Genomic DNA, 12,748 nt, shown 5'->3' on the forward strand with positions numbered 1-12,748 from the left:
GGAGGTGGGGTGAGGAGGTGTGGTGAGGAGGTGGGGGGGGCCATTGGTTGGGGTCATGACTTTGCTTCTGACTTCTCGACAGTTGATGCTTTGCTTGGTGGTTCCTCTCGACCTTTCCCCTCGCAGACCCATGGGTCAGATGAAAAGTGTGGATCGCTCGCAGGGAAGTACGGCGCCCATTGCGTGTCATTTGCAAACACGGCTTTTACGCTGGGCAACTTCCACGTCTTTTCCAACGACTTTTATGGCATTGGTGCGTTTGGTGTCTTTGCTGGACCTGAGGGACGTCGTACTTTTTCACGTGCCATCCTTCCGTACAGCCCCTTGTTGTGGCTCAAACTTTGGAATCCGGCAGTCAGTCAATATTTAAAAATTTCACATATGATTTCCTTCCCTCTCTTCCCTCCTTCCTTCCTTGTACCACCAATGCCATCGTCGTGTGTTTTTTATTGTTCCTCTGCTCCTGGAGTGCCTCTTGGATTATCAACGCCGCAATGTGCCCCCGAAATCATATTCTCAATCCCACGTCTGGTGAAATGTTCTTCCCCTCAGGAAGGGAGGGGGGAAACGCAGGGGGGGGCAGTTTCTGTTGTCCTCTAAACAATGCGGTCGGCGTACATACTACATACACCTTTGTATCTCATCACCTCGTAGCACTCGTCCATCCGACATACGACATACACATACGACATACACATACGACATACACATACACATGTACCACGCACACTCATGCATATACGACGTGCGGTGCACAGGTCATTAAGACACAGACCCGCTCGCAGGTTTTACCAAGACCTCCACAATCTTGGATGGCCTCACGTTGGGAGTGGACGTGCTATTTCTTGACGCAGGTACGCCAGTACGGCAGCATGGGTGTGTACGGCGTACGGCAGTGGTGGTACAGTGACTATGTGGCTCGTGAAGTCGCGACGGGGTTTGGGTTTTTCATTGAGTGGTACGTCCGCGGCTAAAAAGAGGTTTGGGGGGGGTTGGGGACATTCGGCGGCCGCCATAATGCTGATGCGGATACGACGAAGTACGAATGCACGTACACTTGCACGTGCACAGATACATACAGACAGACGGACGCATGCACGTGCGCGGCAATCTGCTTCTGGAGGCCCCAGAGGACATCTCTCGTTCGGTGATGAACGATGGTGATCCTCCCTGCGGGTTTTCCCCTGTCCGTACATTCACATTCATATTTTTTTACTTTTCTATTTAAATCTATTTTATAGATTTATACCTATCACACACGTGCGCACACACACACACACACACAGATTATTAAAGCACATACATGAATACGCACGCACGCACATTCCATTCTGCAGATCAAGTCTTTTTTCGGAATCCACTGCCGTACATATTGGCTCGCGAGGCTGATATTCTGGTCTCCGGTGACTGTCACAACCACGGCGACGCGACCCCCATGGAGAGGTTCCCCCCCATCAACAACAACATTGGATTTGTGTACTTTAGGTGCGGTCTTTGTTTACTTTTGGGGTTTTCCATCTCTGTAAAAAAAATTCTCTTGTTTTTTTCCTCTATCGAGGAAACACGTCTGTCAGTATGTACGTGTATGTATGTGTGGGGGCACGACACTCTTGGCGTGCGTATATACATACACACGTACAGCTGCTCGCTCCTAATGGGCATTTTGCTCCTCCTTTGGGGTCTACCGTTTGCGCCAGGAATCATGTGTTTGTGTGTTTGTATGTATGTGTGTGTATGTGTGTGTGTGTGTCTCCTTCAGGGTTGTGGTTTCGTACCTCCTGACCAATTCTTCCCCTTCCCGATTGGGGGCCCCCCCCACTGCTCCCCCGCCCCAACTTGCTCCCCCGCTAAGTTCTGGACGTCGACTGTTGGAAGCCAGCTAGCTACCTTGCCACCTGCATTTGATCAATGATTGCCCCTTCCCCCCTTCTCTTCGTGGTTCGTCTTTCCCCCTTCCCTCCGTACACAAACACACACACTCTCACTCACAAACACACACACACACACATGCGCTTCGCCCCTTCGTCTCGCGCACACCACATCCTCAGACCCACAGCCATGGTAACTCGCGCCATTTACAACTGGGCCTTATGGCTTCGAAACATCGCCCTGACGGGAAACAAGCCCTGGGACCAATCCACCTTTGCGCCCGCCGTGGAGTGGGTTTCGTCGGACGTGTCCGTACGGCACTTGTCCATGAGTATGCTGCACCCGGATCTCTTTCCGTACTATTGCATGGTAGGTAGGGGGGGCGGGGGCCGGGGGGGTTTCCTGCCGTGTTCTGCCGGAGGGGGGGAATTGGACGACGGGGGGTTTGCTGAAATACACACTTTCACACCCAAACCCATCCATGCACAAAAACAGCATATGTAGAGAAACAAACAAAAAACAGGCAGACAGACAGACAGACATACACATGGGGAGGGACTTCAAGGTAGTTTTCAGTTGGACCCTGTACGGATGCCGTACGGCTGTCTGGGCCGATACATACGGGAAGAAAATAGAGCTTATCGTGTACTTTTCGTACTTCCGAACAAAAGTGCGGGGGTAACGCTTACATAGCATTTTACGTGGTTCGTTGGTCGTTGAACAATCGTACACATTGCGTGTGGGTTGCTGTACTGGGTGAGTCGTTACTGCATCTCGTGATGGGCTCCACAAGATCGGAAGCAGCCTTTCTTTACACAACAACAAGATACCCTTTCCCCCCTGCTGTTCACGGGCGACCCTCCTGCCCCCGAAATGACACGGCCGGTCGCCAAACCCAAACCATGCAAATCTCTTCTTCCCCCGGACGTGCCGTATATCCCCCCTCGCCCCGGAATCGGTATCTCTCGTCTGTGGTTCGTCTTTACCAGGCCCCCCCCACCAGCCGCACCCGTACACTTCCCATTTTCCCCGAAAAACCTAGCGTGTTTGTGTACGTCTGTATGTCTGGATGGTCCGGTCTTTTACGCGGTGTGCGCTGTGCAGGGTCCATGCGGATGCGACCTGCGCAGGGTGCCGTACTTTCATAACGGTCGTCTTCCCCGTCGTCCCGTGGGGGGGGACTGCGAAGCTGATTTAGTACGGGAGTGGTACAACTACCACGTACCCTGTGGAGGCGACATGAATGAGAAGGCCAATCGAATGCAGGTGGGGCGTTGCGTCTGCCGTACATGCCGTACGTGTACGACGTGTTTTGGGCTACAAACGTGTTGGGGGGGGAATATATAATCGGTTGACAAGTTTGTTCGTGTAAAACACACCCAACGTGTTCCACTTTACTTGATTTGATTGCACGTGTGTGTGTATATATGTATGTATGTAAATGCAGGCACGTGCGCGCATGTGTCTCTTACCGTACCCTGCTGTTCTTGTTGTTATTATTCTTGCCGCTGCCGCTTCTGCTGCTGCTTCATCTCTGTCTGCACACCAAAATGCACATGTTTGCAGGATTATGCGGATATGTATGTACGAGTCGTAGGGCCCATTAACAGCAGATCTGCGCCCATGACGGTGCTCGTATGAGCGGATACAATGTGGTACGGTGTGATGCGGGTGATGTACGACTGTACGGGACCGTCACGGCCCCGGGGCTGATAGTGGTGTGGGGAGTGGTGGGGTGGGGTGGGGTGGGGGGACAGAGTGGTGCGTGGCGGTGATAATGGTGAGGGGAAGTGGCGGTGATTGTTGGGGGGAGGGGAGCGGTGGGGGCCGAGTGGTGGCGATGTGAATCGACACATGAACAGAAGCCTGGCCCGTAGTACACAGCACGCGACAAACAGTCTATTTCCCCGAGTATTCGTTACGTTCGTGTATGTATGTAAGTATGTTTTTTTTGGTGTGTATGTATGTATGTATGTATGTATGTATGTATGTAAGTATGCGTGTAAACGAACGAACCCAAGGGCCGCACAGAGCTGTGTTTCTTCGGCATGCATTTGTGTGTGAGTTGTGAACGTACATACATACAGACGCACACATCATCGTGGGCAGCAGAAACGAGGATGACGCGTTTCGAGTGCGTTTGTATGTACGTATGTATGTATGCTTGTGTGTTGCATCTGACTTGGAAAATCAGAAACTGGTCAAGACAGCAGGTCAACCTGCCCCTGCGCAATGATGAGAATGTATGTGTGTATGTATGTATGCATGTGTGTATGTATGTGTGTATGTGCGCATCTGACAAGAGCCCCTTACCCGCTCAAGGGCTACGCGGATTTTAACGTGAGCGGCAAAGCCAACCAGGCTATCGGACCGGACCGGGCCGGACGGGACGGGACGTGATTCGGAGTGTGTCTCCCGAGGAGGCGTGATGAGGTTTTTTGTTGTTCGTAGCCTTGCGGGTGCCCCCCATGCCCGGGTATCCGATATCTGCTTCATTCTCCAGTGGTTCGTCTTACCCCACTGCCTGCTTGGGTGGGAGGCCGCCCCTGCCGGGAAACAAATAGCTCATCGACGAGGGGATACACCGGGAGTTTAGTAGAGCCCGCACAAGAAATGGCCTTCAAACCCTCTTGAATTGCTAATAGGAGGCAGTTGTGGGTTAAGGGTTCCGGCGCCCCGGTATGTGGGGCCCAACGTGGGTGGGTGGGTGGGGCCCCTGCCTCAAACAAATGGGCGACCCTGAGCGGCTCTCACTGTAGAGGGCGGAGAGCAGCGTAGAGCAGAGCGGGGGAAGGCAAAGAGCAGGTGGTGTTAAGTCGAGGGGTGGACTGTGGAGGTGTTTGTGTTCACCTCTTGAGCTCCGTGTCTTGGCGTGCTTTGCTGCTAGAGAACATGGCGGGCGGGGCATGAGGGGCGTTTGGGGTGAGTGGAAATGGATGTCGCTATCATTGTTCATTTTAACTTTACCCGGGGGTGTGAATGAGTACGTATGTATGTATGATGTTGTTACAGGGTGGTATAGCTTCACCAGCGGCCCCCTTTCCCGAGGCAGTTCCCTGCTCTCCCCTGCTAAAGGGGCACCCTAATCCAATCACCCCATCTGACTTCAGAGTGTACGTATGTATGTGTGCGTCTGTGTGTATGATGTGGGAAACAGGGGGGTGTATCTTCGCCCGTGGCAGCTACCCTGCGAAACCCGGCCTTCCCCGGTATTTCGGGGCACCCTCATCCAGTCACCCTAGCCGACTTCTCAGTGGATCGCTCAGGTTCCGCACCCACCACCAGCATCCAACGGAATCTGCCGGGTCGACAGCGGCCCATCTCCATTCCTGGTCGGCTCGCAGGTTAACTTTATCCCAGGTCACCACCGTCCATCAACTAGGGGCGCAATGCCTTCCACCATCGGAAGGACTTTTGACCCTAGGGTTTAGGGTATCGATCCCGGGATCTCCCGGGGGCAATGGTCGCGCCTTACCAGTAGTGCCAAACCCCTGTGTGTATGTATGTATGTATGTGTGCGTCTGTCAACGGGGGAAGGATTTGCTTCTTGCCCTTCTATTACTTCGGTGTGCAGGGATGTATGTGCGTGTGTGTGTATGTGTGCATGCATTGCCTTTAGGTGGCGTGCTGTGGGCCGGCGGGTGTCTGTATGCTGCTGCTGCTGCGCCTACGGACGTTGTTGTATTGAATTCATTTGTCAATAGCTTTTGTAATCTGTATGTATGTGAGGGTGGGAGATGGTGGTGGTCATTATCGTCGTAGGAGGTTTTGGGTAGGATGTGCCGTACACTTGTGCATGACCGTCACTGCGAGTAATCCATCCGACGCGCACCATAAAGTGCCGTACCGTACGGTACGACTGCGCGATGTACGACAATTTGCATTACGGGTGGCGTCAGCAGCGATGGGGATGCATGTGCAGGATATGGGGTGGCGGAGAAAAGGTTATGGGTGAAGGTGTTCCATGCATGTGCAAGATGATGAAGAGGGGGGGGAGGAGGGAAAGGTGAGGGACCATTCGCAGCAGCCGGTGTTTCGTTGTGTGATGGTGAGCGGATTGGCGACGTCCTTTCCTGGAGTGTGTTAGTGCTCGTGTTGGGTGCGGTAGTGCGTTGGACACAGCGGATGGATGTGGCTGGGATGTGGGCTGGAGTGTCAGACGTGGGCGTGTCATCTGTATGTGTTTTCAATTTGGGGGGGTGGAAAGCATGTCGTGTGCCGTTTTTTTTGCCGGGGCTTTCGGACCTTCATACGGTGAAGTGGCATGATGTGGCATTTCAAATCCATGCCAGAAATGTTGGAATAAATGCTTGTTCATTAAGTGCGCATTATATATATTTTCTATTCACCTATTATGGAGCCGACTGTCTACAGTTTTTCACTCTTTTTCGTTCCCTTTTCTACTGTCGCACAAGTTTCTCTCGTTATGATGCAATTTTCAAGGAGGAATCCGAAAACTAAGACCGCCGTATGGGGCCCGTTACACCTTCGGAGAGTAATCGCTCGTATGTGTGTTAAGACACCTCAACTCGAGGTGTAGCACACGCACACAGACACACACACAAAGCACAAAATCCAACCTATGCTTTGAATGCGACAGATGGAGGGGGGGATTGCGCACATGCGTCATCGTGCTGTACTCGTCTCGTGTGTTTCGTATTTTGTCTCTTCCCTTCGCCTTTCTGAATTACTCCAGACATTTTAAGGAAGGCAACTAGGTGACACACGCCCGGAGGCTTACATATGTAAATACATACATACATACATCCGTGACAAGCAAGCAGGGAGTCTCTAGGGTTTTTCAGAATCATCACAAGATACGCGTGTCGTACACAGAAATATACACCGGACTGAGACCCGATGCTGCGACATCTATTTTCACGTACACATAGAGAGCAGTTAAAGTTACAGGGAGGTTTCGGAGGCGCTTTCCAGCGATGGTGATGGCGGCGACGACGGCGGCAGTGGTGTCATCGTATACATTCACCGCACTACACCGCTGCTGTGATGTGATGTGATGACCGTCCCCTCTAGGACTGACTGTCCAGCACATGCAATAACAGTAACAGCAGCAGGAACAGCCCCAAGCCGCCAGCCCGCGGCGCGACGTGGACCGCCGCGCTTGTTTTGCTTTTCCAGCTACGATGCTCCACTCCGGGGCCCTCCATGTACGAGAAGCAGCAGCAGCAGCAGCAGCAGCAGGTGGGTGGTGGGTGCAAGAGTAGCATGGCAAAAGGTTGTCCTCCTCCTACTTCTGTCGGAGCAATTATCTGTCAGCCTGCTACTATCTACTGCTACTACTGCTGCTTCTGCTGCTGTTGTGCATTGTCCTGTTGCTGCTGCTGCTGCTGCTGCTGTTCTTCCTCTGGGCCGTACAACCCCAACCGCTTGTACTCCTCTTCGATACACTCCTTCGCGCGGTACACCTGCGGTATATACGAACGGGCCATGGGCAACACCCCCCAGTGTGGTACCAGCAAATACAAAACCCTCGCACGACATTGGTACGAACACGCGCGCAAACCCCTCTCCTCCCCGCCCCTCTCCCCTCCTCCACAACAGAGGCGGGGCCGGTCCACCCGCCGTGTTCAAACTCCCTAACGAACCACGGACAGAAATACATACCCACGCACACAGCCTCCCCGTCATCTCAGCCTACCTTGCTCTGCAGGTAGAAGGACCCGTGCTTCTCATTCACATCGAACAGGTGCTTGAAGCGCTGAAGGGGGGAGGAGAGAGGGGACGATGGTCTTAGGGTGCATGAGGTGTGTGTGTTCGCGCGTGCGTGTGCGTTTGTGTGTGTATGTGTGTGAAAAGGTTACAAGTATGTATCCGACACTGGCCAGGGCCTGCTGCCCTTAGGTCACGCAGAAACACAAAACAGACAGACATACAGACACAGACGGGCACAAGCAAACGGACCCAAGAGGGCGAAGGAGGAACAGGACCCCCATTGCCCTCATTTCGCCCGTCGTCCATCACGTTAACAGCTCACTCAAACTCCTCCAGCTCCACCCAGCTCCCCTTTTTACCCCCTTTCCCCCCTAGCCGATTCGCGCCCATTCGCCCCGCCTCTTCCGGGGGCTACGAGGAGACGGCGCCGCGGCTCTCTTCCTCGACCACCTCCCCCCCCCCAGCCGCCGCTGCAACAGCAACACCTCCTTTCGCAAAAAGGAACACCTTTTGATTTTCGCGCCGGGGGTATCCCCGCCCCTTCCTTCAAGGCGTACCTTGACCACCTCTCCCCACGGCGCATTCGCATCCACCCCCAGGATCATGTGGGCCTCCTGGATGGCCATCTGGCCCGCTTTCTTGGCGGCGGTTGCACCCGCCTGGGGTTGAAGTGGTTGAGGGAGGTGGTTGAGGGAGGTGGTTGAGGGAGGTGGTTGAGGGGGAAGACGAACCCGGCGAACGAGTGAAGCTGATGTCAAGGTTGGGCTGAGGTTGTGGGGGCCGTTGGTGGTGGCTTTATTTCCGTGTTGTTGTGGTTGTGTGTTGTTGTGTGTGAGGGGGGACAAAGCGGCCTCAGATCATGTATATACCCATAGGCCCCCGGGCAGGGCAAGGTGGCTTGGCGTGGGGAAGGCCAACAACCGCGTTCAGGCGCAAAACACCACACACATGAACTCCCTTCCCCTTCCCCTTTCCCTCCCCTCTCTCACTCGGGGGGGGGGAGCCCAAACACACACCATGTAAAAAGCCCTAGCTAGGCCAGTAGCAACCAGCACCGAGAGGTCCCGAGGGTTGAGGCCGCTCAGCTCCCACCATTCCCACGAACGGGATCGTTTCCCATTTCCCTCCCCCCAACCGGTTCTTGATTCTTTGCTCCTCACCCCGTGCCTCGTACACCATAAGGCCCCCCCTCCCTCCGCCTCCCTCAGGGGGAGGCCCTTTTGACCCCCCCCAACCCCACTTATCCCAACACCCCCCCCCACGAAACCCTCCCACACACAAACACAAATACACACACGCACCTGAGCGGCCTCACTCGCCACTCCCGACTTCTGAGCATCTACAGAAGAGGGGGAGGGGGAATGGGGGGAATAGGGGTAATGGACGAGGAGAAAAGGAATTTCAGATTTTGGAATCAGTGTCAGGAGCAGGAGCATTGTCAACAGCTGCAGCAGCAGCAGCAGCAGGGGCGGCGGCGGCGGCAGTAGCGGGGTTACTCACTGACGAGCGCCTGGGCCCAGGCCTGGGTGGCTGCCCGGAACAGCACAGTCGCACCCGCCACCAAGACCTGGGCCAATACTCGGGCGGCCTGGAAAAAGGACAAGTGAGGTACGGGAGTTAAGTGACAAACGGTTAAAGGAAGCAGCTGCCGAAATTTAAAGTTTAGGAAGGGCGGGTTTTGTGTGTTTTGGGGGTAGGGAAAAGTCGTGTGGTATTGGTAATCGAGGTAAGCATCAGCTGTCCAAGTCCAAGGAAAGACATGCCGTGTCTGCTCGCTAAGAAACGTGATAGAATGAAGCTGGAATGTATATTCGGGTGGGCCTCCGAGGATATCGGATGTGCACGTAAACGACTGCGAACCGTCGCTGATGCTGTTTGGATGAAGACACAGAACATGATGAACGCGCAGGCAGGTCGATATTAGTCTCGCAAGTCCTCCTACCATGGCCTAAGCAATCCGCGGATGTCCAAGCCAGGGCCACCCAGTCGCGCTTGTGATTGAAAGTATAGTTATGACACCCACTACCCTCTCTGGCTTGCGCTGCACTCGACCGATGCCGCCTTATAACACAAAAGCCAAAGATTGCTAGCACATGTAATTGCTTTGATCTGAAAGCCCTCGCCTGGCCTTGAACTCTCTAGATGCAAAAGCAAAGAGTTCGCTCCACAACACGTCACATTAACAATGCATCTAGAGTGTAGGGGCCTGTAAGCATTTCCTACCGCAGCGTTACAGCGCAGGTGGCCAACGTAAAGATTATCACGCCGCCGACATGCGCCTTGCGCGGAAAGTAGGACACTTTGGTAAGACTTCTCTTCTCTGTAAAAAATAGTGCATTTGAAGAGTTCCCGTTTGTCAAGTTTCCGATGCAAGTTCGGTCATCAGGCGCCGTACGTGAGGTTTAGACATTGCCGACTTTGCCTGGAGGTAAAGCCTTGGAAAGCTGCCACGCTGCACAGGGAACTGTTTGTTTCTGCTGGCAATATGAACATATTCACATTCCCACCTCCGTTAAGCACGGATCGTAATCCCTTTCAGTCTACCGTAGTTACATTTTCCTAAGCAAGTGCATGTAACTTGGGTTGTTGGGGGAGATAGACCCGTTTATCTAGGCGTAGGGCAAAACCTCAAAGGTCTATGAGCAGCTGACGCTCACTGCTGTCGCGACGGTTGGTGCTCTGACTTGCCATCCCAAGGCAAATTCAATTGTGGAGGCCAGAGCCAGGTAATATCTTCTGCTGCACAACGATATCCTGATCTCGGCCAAGGTCGAGCAGCAGGCCAATGGCGGGACGCCATCGCGACGCTACATGGTTGAAAGAGCAGCTCGCCCGGGTGGGTTGTTGGGGTACCCTCTCCCAAACTCATACACATAGGGTTTTAAAAGGCTTTTAAAAGTAATATGCCCGCTGGGGGTGTATGCACTTTGCGGTTTCAATCCCGATCACACATAAAAGAACGCAAGCTACCCCCGCCCAATCCTGCATTGCACCCTTGAACTGCCCTGCTCCTTCTGTCGCATGATAGCTGTTAAGCCAGTGCCCCAGGATCTGCGCCGCCGCGCACCCAACTAATAAACCAAAGGAACTAATCGTCAGCCCTAACTGACCACCTAACGCACGGCAGGTGCTCGGTTGGGACGAGCTTATCGTGGAGGGCCTTGTGGATGCCGTACTGAGGGCATCAGGACCTGGGGGGGACCGCTCCGAACTGGACGAGATGGTTCAGGTGGGGGCAGCGGTCCTGGCCCCGCTTATGATACAAGTAGTAGTATCATCAATCCGTCACTTCCCCGTCCTCCCGCATATCCGGTTCGTAGCTGCTACCGGGTTTGCCACGAACCTCCGAGCACCCGCCGCCAAACCCCATTCAACCCCCCCTTCTTCTGGTCACTTCTGCTTCTTGTACATTCTTTCCTTGGCAGCAGCTTCACTCGTTCGTGGTTCGTCTTTCCCCCCCTTCTTCCCTCCCTCCCTCCCTCCCTCCCAACCCCCCAACCCCCCACCCCCCACCCCACAGAACTTCATGGCGGATAGCCCCGCGGGTATCGCCCTCATCAACGACTTCCTGGCGCCCCCGCCGCCACTGACCTCCCCCCGCGGGAAACCCACATCCACACCGCCAATGACCTCATCATCCGCACCCGCATCCACGGAGGCGGCGGCGGTGCGAGGCGGCGGAGGCGCAACTGCCGCCGCCGCCGCCGCTGGCAAGTCCTACGCCGCGTCGGCGTCATCCGGCTTTCAGCAACAACAAAAACAGCAACATCAACAAAATACAAATGTCGTTGCGTCTTCTGGTCCGAAGTCATCAGCAGCAAGAGCAGGAGCAGCAACGAGGGGGAGCTGGCAGGCGCGGGTTCCGGCCACCTCACCGAGCGGCGGCGCCGCCGGCGCCACATCCTCGGCGCCCGCAACCGCCGCCGCCGCCGCCGGCGCCACATCACCACCCGGCCTCGCTACGGGCCGCCGCAATCATGTCGATGACGACGACGGCGATGACTTCTCTCGTTTCGTGGTGGGTGGGTGGTATTGTGTTATTGGGAGAATGGTGGGGGGGTGGGGGGTTTGGCGGCAGGTGCTCGGGGGCTCGTGTCAAACCCGGTATTAACTACAACCGGAAGGTGGGTCCAGGGGGAGTCGGTGTAAGGCGTGTGGGGTTACGGAGGGTGGCGTGTATGCGTGTATGTGTATGTGTGTGAGTATGTGTATGGTGGGGCGGGATGTTGGCGAAGTGATGGGACGAGCAATATTGAGTAGTGGAAAAGTGGTGATGATGGACTCCACGTCACCCATTTCATGTCATCCCCCTCTTTACCCCTTCACCTCGCCCACTCTCCTTCCCATCTCCTCCCCCGTCCTCCCCATCTCACGTCGGAAGTTGATCGCTTTCACACCCACCAGCATGATTCCCCCTCTTTTCCCCGCTCCCTCCCTTTCCTTCCCCCCTTTCCAATACACACACACACACACGCCTTCAGGCTTTGGAAGCGGGCGCAGCGGGAGCAGCAGCAAAGGTACGACAGGGGCAGGCGGGGAGGAAAGGCTGGACGCGTGTGTGTGGGGGGGGGAAGGGGGAGAGGGGGTTGAGACCTCGACTGCGCCGGCTGGGGAAGGTGGGGAGAAAGGGTGGGGGGGTTGGGGGGGGGGTTCCCTGTAGCGTGGTGACTGACAGTTGTTAGGCGAGATGTGCGTCCGTCTGTATGTATGTCTTGCTATTGTACATATTTTGTGTTTTGGTTTTGCACCGGAGTCCCCCCTTATCCTGGACATGTAACATGTAACTCGTAACTTGACATGAACGCACGGTCATTTCCCCCCACTCACCCCCGACTTCACCCCACCCCCCCACCCCCCACCCACGTTGGACACCGGCGGTTTATTTCCCACTTTCTCGCGTGTGATGTGTTTGACCCCATCCACCCCACCCCACCCCAACCCGCAGAAAGCTAAGAGCCCGCCCGGGGAGGGAGGTGGTGGTGGTGGTGGAGGTGGAGGTGGTGCCAAGGTCCTGGGGATGTTCAAGGCTGGCGGTCGCATCAAGGCGCCGGCAGGTGAGAGACGGGGGTGCTGGGGGGGGAGCATGTGTGTAACTACGTGCATGACAGAGTGTGTATGTGCGTATGTATGTATGTATATATGTGCGTATGTATGTATGTATGTATGTATGTATGTATGTATGACTTAGATTACATTGTGGGCCGCG

The 12,748-nt window shown here is 54.9% G+C and overlaps 3 protein-coding genes across 3 annotated transcripts in view; 2 read left to right on the top strand and 1 right to left on the bottom strand.

Moving 5' to 3' along the window:
- Positions 1–3,510, top strand: part of VOLCADRAFT_91495 (uncharacterized protein) — a gene marked incomplete at both ends in the record, with an annotated part of 5,571 nt that extends 2,061 nt beyond the window's left edge. The window contains 6 exons of the mRNA XM_002950923.1: positions 127–167; positions 786–854; positions 1,338–1,485; positions 2,049–2,238; positions 2,974–3,135; positions 3,436–3,510. Of these exons, the coding sequence (XP_002950969.1) occupies positions 127–167; positions 786–854; positions 1,338–1,485; positions 2,049–2,238; positions 2,974–3,135; positions 3,436–3,510 (685 nt within the window). The remainder of the gene's footprint in view (positions 1–126; positions 168–785; positions 855–1,337; positions 1,486–2,048; positions 2,239–2,973; positions 3,136–3,435) is intronic.
- A 3,656-nt stretch (positions 3,511–7,166) lies between these two features.
- On the bottom strand, positions 7,167–9,130 carry VOLCADRAFT_117741 (uncharacterized protein; the record flags this gene model as incomplete). Its single annotated transcript, XM_002951023.1, has 5 exons — positions 7,167–7,295; positions 7,529–7,588; positions 8,100–8,201; positions 8,844–8,881; positions 9,043–9,130. Coding segments are annotated over 5 exons (417 nt in total), but the record flags the coding sequence as incomplete, so codon positions are not given.
- A 1,197-nt stretch (positions 9,131–10,327) lies between these two features.
- VOLCADRAFT_91497 (uncharacterized protein) overlaps positions 10,328–12,748 on the top strand; it is a gene marked incomplete at both ends in the record, with an annotated part of 10,726 nt that continues 8,305 nt past the window's right edge. The window contains 5 exons of the mRNA XM_002950924.1: positions 10,328–10,378; positions 10,670–10,771; positions 11,063–11,560; positions 12,024–12,059; positions 12,488–12,596. Coding sequence (XP_002950970.1) covers positions 10,328–10,378; positions 10,670–10,771; positions 11,063–11,560; positions 12,024–12,059; positions 12,488–12,596 — 796 coding nt within the window. The remainder of the gene's footprint in view (positions 10,379–10,669; positions 10,772–11,062; positions 11,561–12,023; positions 12,060–12,487; positions 12,597–12,748) is intronic.

The sequence above is a fragment of the Volvox carteri genome, assembly GCF_000143455.1.
Source record: "Volvox carteri f. nagariensis unplaced genomic scaffold VOLCAscaffold_21, whole genome shotgun sequence".
NCBI lineage: Eukaryota > Viridiplantae > Chlorophyta > Chlorophyceae > Chlamydomonadales > Volvocaceae > Volvox > Volvox carteri.